Source organism: Atta cephalotes (genome assembly GCF_000143395.1).
Source record: "Atta cephalotes unplaced genomic scaffold scaffold00005, whole genome shotgun sequence".
Classification (NCBI taxonomy): domain Eukaryota; kingdom Metazoa; phylum Arthropoda; class Insecta; order Hymenoptera; family Formicidae; genus Atta; species Atta cephalotes.
In genome coordinates, this window is record NW_012130069.1 from 5,075,827 (window position 1) to 5,084,137 (window position 8,311).

The 8,311-nt window shown below is 28.3% G+C and overlaps 1 protein-coding gene across 1 annotated transcript in view; it reads right to left on the minus strand.

Moving 5' to 3' along the window:
• LOC105626603 (metabotropic glutamate receptor 8-like) overlaps positions 1-8,311 on the minus strand; it is a 91,261-nt gene that overhangs the window by 20,147 nt on the left and 62,803 nt on the right. Inside the window, exons 6-7 of the mRNA XM_012207897.1 lie at positions 3,695-3,849; positions 1,499-1,747 (exon numbers count right to left, since the gene is read on the minus strand). Of these exons, the coding sequence (XP_012063287.1) occupies positions 1,499-1,747; positions 3,695-3,849 (404 nt within the window). The remainder of the gene's footprint in view (positions 1-1,498; positions 1,748-3,694; positions 3,850-8,311) is intronic.

The following is an 8,311-nucleotide window of genomic DNA, read 5'->3' on the forward strand; positions in this document are numbered from 1 at the left end:
GTGTGTGTGTGTGTGTGTGTGTGTGTGTGTGTGTGTGTGTGTGTGTGTGTGTGTGTGTGTGTGTGTGTGTGTGAGTGATAATTTTATATCATGAATGAGATGTATATAAATGTGATATGTTATCGCTCTATGATAATACTAGATTAGCATGTTACAAAACAAACCATTAAAAAATTAGCAGAGCACAAATGCGAAATTTTCCCTCATTCTCCTGATCATACTCCAAATTTATTTAAGTATTTGAAGCTTTTTTCTTGAAAAAATATTTCAAGCAGAAAGTGATGTGAAAAGTGGATTCAACGAATTTCTTGCATCTCACTTTTTCAATTTCTACGTGAAAGGCATTGATGTGCTTAGTGCTTGTATCACGTTTGGAGGAAGTACAGATGAATCAAGGTGAATAGAGACTATTTCAATCGACAAGATGTATATAAAGTGTATCGAATAAAAGTTTAAATTCAAAGTATAAATATGTTTCCTACTACAATAATACAATAACCTAATAGAATTTTGAATATTTTGTTTTTGAAAGGAGGACCATATGCTTATATAAACTTTTTTTTCATAAATCAACTTAAAAAATTTGGATATGCTAATCAAATTTCGTCGATTGAACATATACAGGGCGGAAAATAAATTGCATACATTAGATTTGTAAATATGCATCGGACGACGAACAAAAAAAAATTGTGATAAATCCTTTTAATTTAAGGCTCATTGTTATCTCACTGCGTGACGTATAAGTCCCGTCATATACATATATATCGGAATTATGATCGAAGAGACGACTAGTCTTCCTCGTTTCTGCTTTTGAGCTCACAATAAGAAAAATGGTCGAAGGGTGACGAAAATTGGAGGGTGCCGAGAATATTTCCTTTCCCTTTCATTCTTTTTCCCATCGATAACTACCTTTCCGCTTGTCTTATTCCTCGCTCTTTTTTTCCCACCAATCATTTCCTTCGCACTTCAAGATATAAACGATCGCGAAATGTCCCTATAAAAAGTTCCGATTCAGTCTCCGCAATTAATTAATCGTCATAGTATGAATGAAAGGAGTTCATACGTTTTTTTCTATTATAATAAAATTTCAACTGAGCTGTAATTTATTTATTAGGATATTCACATCAATAGTAATGAATGGAAAGTCAAATTAATTTTTCCATTAAAATTAATAGCTTTAAGCTATTAAATAGTTAATTGTCAATTCTCACAAAATAGATTATCTCTAAAATGTAATTAGAAACTTTATTCAATCAGCTGAATATTAAATTTCGAGAATTACGATTCGGAACTGAGAAATAAAAATGAAAATCAGTTTTCATTCTCAACTTTTTCTACCCCTGAGTTAAAAATTGTACTCATACATTATTCATACATTCAGACAGATACATCGGCATAAATCGATTATCGACATATACTTTTTCTTCGGTGCGACATAAAAGTAAAATAGCTAGGCGTTCAGAGAAAAGTATAACGATATGATAAATCTATGCGTTACCGACAAAAGGCACCAAGCCCTCTTGTTCGTAATCGACAAGGTTTTCATCGCCAGTGCAACGTGTCATGTCGCTCGACGCGTTCACGCTGAAAGTGCACTTGTGATGTTGCGACCAAAACTCTCGGAACCAGATATTCCGGCAGTTCACTGTCTTATCCGTCAAAGACTTATGGGGAATATTTTTCTCTGTCTGCCCGCCGCATTCGTCGCCCATTCTTGGCCGCAATCTCAAATAATAGTTGTCGAAATCTACAACATTGGAATTGAATCGTACTTGTTACACGAATTACATTCAATAAGATTTAATAGTTTCAATATATCATGCTTTTTGCCGAAGAAATTTCTTGTGTCCCTTAGTCACAATAAAATTGAAATAAGGATAAATTTAATTCAAGAAAGCTGACTTTATTGAATACTTCATAAAAAGATACAATTTTTCATCTTCATTTTTTTTTTATTGTACACTTTAACAATAATATATCTTATAATTTAAAAAATCTATTAAAATTTTTTTGAAAAGTAATTTGACATAAGCATTAAAAATAGGAAATTTTATAAATCTTTAGATCAATTAATTTCTATGATCTATTAGTGTGTTATATACATAAATACATAAAATTAAATGTATTAGATCAATAATTAGATATTCGATGCTACAGTAAAAGATGTGTTATAGCGTAAAGAATATGTTTTAACAAGCCTCTATTAAAAAATTTATTTATTTGTAAAAATATTCTATCGAATAAAGTGAATTTTATTTTCGAAATAGACAGAAATTTTAATTTCTGATAATAAGAACAATAACTTTTTATCTTATTATTATTGTAACACAAATAGAATTTAAATAATATAGAAGAACGTAAAGCATTCTTTATATTAAATACAAAATATTTAGGATAAAATAATTTATTTTATTAATATTAAAATACGTATTAACATATTTTTTTACATCTATGTTGGGGAAAAATATTTAGGGATGAATATTTAGGGGGACAAATTTTATATTTTTCTTCAAAAAGAAGATAATTTGATAAAGTTTCATCATTTTTATCATTATATTTTGAACACTTCAAACTTCAATCACATCAATTATATTTTTTCAATTAAATTTTAAAATTAGATTTAAGTAATCATGAGTCTCTAATGACTTTTGGAAAAGATCGTGAAATGAGTAGACAAGTAAGATGTTATTTTTAATAATTATAATTTCAACTACAGTGATTACAATATTATTAGAATTTCAAACTTAAAATGCAGCTACTTCTAATCTCTAATTTATTCAAAGGCAAATGTAATCATATATCTAAAATTGTTTTCTAAAAATCATACATCTCTGAGAAATAAATTATTATTGCATAATATTATGTAGTAATTACCGTTTTGCTTATATTTTACCTATAAAAAAAAGTTTTGTTAAAAATGGATAAACCATAAACCAGAAAATTGATTATATTCAAAATTTATATTTATAATCAAAATTTTCTGATTTGTCCATTTTCAACCAAATTTTTTTTCAGTATATTAAGTAGATGGATTGTTTAGTATTTAGTAGGCTTTCTGGTAATTTAAGGTTGATTAATGAGAGTTTGGCACGCCTGTATTAATTAACGCAAAACGACAAAATGCACTATTGCGTTCATTTCTTTGAAATTTTATTCTAAAAATCTATAAATCCTAACTTACGAGTCGGGAATGATACGACATAATTGGAAGTGGAAAATATTACTCACTTGTCATGTAAGATTAATGAACGTCAGGTCAAAGTTGGAACGATATCACTACTGCGGCAACAAAGTTGCACAGTAAGCAACTGCGGTAACAAGGAATTTCAATTGTGGCTCAGTAAAACGGATCAGGTACGTTAAGAAATTAAGTGCACTAACTAATTTAAACAAATTTACGAGTCATACAAATTAAGTGAATTAACAATTTAGTTACATCGATTTATTTTAGCTTTAAAACTATATTTAGAGTCTTAAAATCTACATTCTGTTCTTTTAATATTACTAACGTTATATTTATTTAAAATTATACATTCCCTGAAAAAAAATTATTAATTTTAATTCTCATTTTATTGTTTATCTTTAATCAAAGGTGAACTCGAAGTTAATATTCTTCCAATTATAATCGATTATAATATAAAATCGATTATAATTAAAATATAATATAATATAAAAAGTAGCAAAGATCTTTTACCTTTGAGGGCGTTCCTATAGGGCAGAATGGTAATGGCACCTTCCGCCGCGAACTCTTGGTCTCGGACGGGGTAAACTTTGGCGCCCCACGAATCGCTACCCACCCACATGAAATGGCCTGTGCGATTGGCCCTTATTGTTGCCTGAAGCAGCTTCCTGCAACAAGATAAGTTGAATGATAAGGATAGAGTGATAAGGATAGATGAATTATGAGCAATGATGAGCACGGCTACCATTAACCTACTACAAGTACAATAGGATCTTTTATGACCTCCGCAATCAGTTAACTAAATCCATCATAAGATATTGTTCCCTATTTTCCTTCTTGCTATTACGTTTGTAATATAATTCAAACTTGAATGTAGCGATATTATATAGTTTTCTATATTTATTATTTCGAATCTTTTTTTTAATATATAGATTTATGTAATATCATGCACCTTATTAAAACATAAATGATATATATATCTTTTGATTTATTAAAAAAGTATTGAAAAAAAAGTGTTTAAATGTGTGCATGTAATTGTACAAATATTTGTTGTAACTGCATAAACATTAAAATTTTTTCTATCTAACTTAATATAAGTATGTATATACACATATGTTGCTACAATAAGTATTTGACTTGTGATTAGCTATCGATGTGTTCTAAAACAAAAAGGAAGATCTAATTTATTTATAAATTCAAGAATTTGTTGTGTATATACTTATATTGTTGTAATTGTAAAAAATTACACTGATAAGATAGACACTTATAAAAATTAATTTGTACTACTTATAGTGTTTCACTACTTATAATATTTCTATTCTATTAAAAATATTAGAAAGATCAATGATTTGTGCTACTGGCAAATGCGCCGAAAATTGATTCATGCTATTACTTATTAAAGAAAGAAGAATTTTTTCTCACTATTAGTAGCAATTCGCATTATTAAATAAACATTTTAAATAAAATAATGGATTTAGTTATATTTTAATTTCTTATATTAATTTGTTATATTAAATATTTCTGTTGATAATAAAAAATTTCAGATAATAAGCTAATGCTTCACTCTATATATATAAAATATCTCAGTTTTTTGTATAATGTAATTATTATTTATAAAGAAATCTCATTCGCTGTGTTTCAATAAAAACTTTTCTCACGTACACGACGTTGTCGGATTATAATTAAAAATGTCTTACATTTTTTGATTTTCCATTACAAACATGAAATACAGGAACAATGATTTCTAATAATAATTATTCCTATCTAATTTTGTTAAATAGTCAATAAGATCGACTCGGCTAGTACTTGACTTAACTTGTAACAATAAGAAGATCATTGAAAGGACTAGCTCTCGTATTACAACGTCAACTTAAGCTCCGTAGGGAATCAGGATGGGATTCAATCGCGTTAATCCGAAAAGATATCGACAGGAGAAACGCTGATAGCAAGCCACAGATCGATATCAACTTATCGGTTCATGGAAATCGAATCGTTCCGGTGTTCCGGTAATGGCTTTTCTCCAGCGTCGGGAAACTCAGTCCAGAAGTCAATTATTTACCTTGCGAGGTTCAAGCTGGAGATCGTAAGCAACCGAGAAACATTGCGTCCGACCAGTCTGATGGAACTCGCTGATGGACGAACAGTGAGAATCTGCGACCGATCGTTATCTTGTAATTCCCGTGAGCTCGGAAAAACAACTTCACTTGTCCGCGTGTTTACGTCAATGTGCAGTTTCTTTGTCCTTTTTCGAAAAGGATGTCGCGCTCCGTTGTTCACTTCATCGCGTTCATCTTTGCTAACAAAAAGATTTTCAGCGCGTTGACTACTAGGTATTGATTACAAGAGTTGCTTGCTGATTCATGTATTCATTTCTTCGATATTTTTGTCTTCTTCGATTTTTAAAAGGAAACAATTAGTTTGAATAGTTTTTCAATTATAAGTAAAAGCGTAATATCGATTACCTATTTTTGACAGTTCTTTCCAGATTTGTAATAAATTTTTATATGTAATATAAAATAGCTATAATTTATGGGGATATAATTTGTACATATACATATCGAAAATTTACAAATAAATACGTCAATTAAAGTGTAAATGAACGCAATAAAGAAAATAGATAAACAATTTTTTAGATTTCTATTCAAATTATAAATTCAAAACAAAATATAGACACATCTATGATTTTATTTATCTCGTATAAAGATCACAACGTTATCTCGTGTTGGAAATGAAATCTAGCGTTAAATTTATGATATGAATACGAACCTTAGTTAGCACACAATTAACCTACATGTATAGTACTGCTGAAAGCTGGATCTAGTTGATTTAGTGCGATAAAGGTAGTTAGGTAGCTGTGGTGATATTTCATAGCTTAATTACAGTTTCTCCAAATTTCGTTACTTAGTGGAAAGCAGTACATTAGAAAGTATTTTAAGACACGTATTATTACAAAGCGGAAAGGAGAAGGAAATTTGCTTCAAAATTTACTATTTGAAATTTATTTTCAAATTTTAATCCTAATTAATTATTAAAGTTATTATCTAATTAAAATCATTATCTATGTTTTTATCCTTTTCATATAATTACAATCAGGCACAAAACAGTTTAATGTTAATCTATGATAAGATATCAATAACATTATTTTTTTACGCAGAAGTAAAGATAATATTAATTACATTTATACTTGAAATTTTTTCTAACATTTCTGATCCTAGATTGTGTCTCACATTTGCCGTGTTACTGCGAAATAGTTGCATAGAGATATTTAAATTCTTCATTTAGATAGATCTGTTTTCTCTTTCCCGCATTTTTACTTTCTTCGTTCTTTATATATTTTGCCACGAGTAAGCCTCTTTCCCGCTTTTGTCTCGTTTCTATCTAAGAAGATTAGCTGTCGGAAAAAGTAGCCGAAAATCCCTTCTAGCAGTTAGCATGGCGATGGGAAACATCGCGTCCAAATGGTCGAACTAGAATTCAATTAAACAACTTTCTCGTATTGCAAAAAATCGAAATGCAACCGTGCAAAACTTTTCTAATCCGATGTGTGATTCAATCTATGTCAAAGTACACAATGCTTGATCTATATAACTCTATTTGTACATAAAAAATTCAATGTAAGCTGCAGTATTAAAGCGAAGCTATTTTATCTAATACCGTTAGTTGTTATCTAATATAAAAAAAATATATAATGTAAAAAATATAATGTAATATAAAAAAAGAATATAATGCATTTCGATATTATAGAGAAAAAAATATGCATTTTGGTATTGATATAGATTATTTGAATGACCTAATATCATAACAAGATATAAAGTTAATATAGCAAATAAATTTTTTTTCATAATTAAATTTCCCGCAAATTTTACTTAAGTGTTATTCTAATAACAAAAAAATGAAGAAATTTTATAAGTTAAACTAATTTATCACATCCTTATTAACATTTCTAATTTAAATACATCATCCATTAATATCCTTATCAATATAAATAAATCCTTATCAATATAAATAAACATTTTGTTTTCTGCAGAATCGCGACAGTATATAAATGTTTTAATGTTTTAAAGTTTTAAACAACACTATTCATTCCTAAGATATTCGAGAACAATTTCTGAAAATTACCGATATATTACAGAATAAAACGAAGTTCAAACATAAGAGGGCTATCTAGCTAGCTGATCCAGCGATCGATTTTACAATATATCGAGGTCATAGATTGCGATCGCTACCAGGAATGTAACTATCCACTTCTCCTTCTGTTTTGGCCAATAAAAGATAAAAGAAGGAAGCGAGAAATGTATATCCGAGCCTCCCACCTTTGGCTGAAAGTTTGACCAGTTTCGAGCGGATTGCAGGAAGGTTCAGGCACTGTACTGTATCGATAAGTCGGCAACAAATCGAGAATAACTCTGGAGATACTTCGTGAAACTACATTTGAAATTTTTCAAAGAATGTACTATTCGTACATAACATACAGAAAGCGACAGATATAGTGTTCTTGAAATTATTGTATATGAGTGTATTTCCTTCAAAAATGGGTCATTAGATAATTTATGCCTTGCAACCAATAAATTGAATAAAAGAAATTGCTAGTCATTTCGCAATCTCTAGACCGTATTCTGATCTCAGGTTCCTCTTTTTTTGTTTCCGTATACATTCTTTTTTCAATAATAATTTAATTTTCAATAATATTTTTTCTTCTTTTTGATTGAATGAGCTTTTAATATTTATAGTTTATAACCTTTATATTACTTATATTTTGCATAATTTATAAGCTTTTATATTTAATATTAATACAATAAATTTCCATATTCTATATTTATATATAAAATATGGAAATTTACTGTATTAGTATTAAATGCTTATAAATACAATATATATTTATATATTGTATATCAATATTATAATTTTATGTATCATGAAAGAAATTTCGGAATAAATTATTCTCATTTAAAAAAATTATTATATATAATTCCATTCTTATAAAAATATATAATATAATAAATTATATAATACAAGAAAAATTATGAAAAAAAATTATGAAAAAAGTGAAATATTAAATTTTTATTAAGAACAAATCAATATTAAATTTATTTAAAAATTTATATGCTTTTTCTCTCTCTCTCTCTCTCT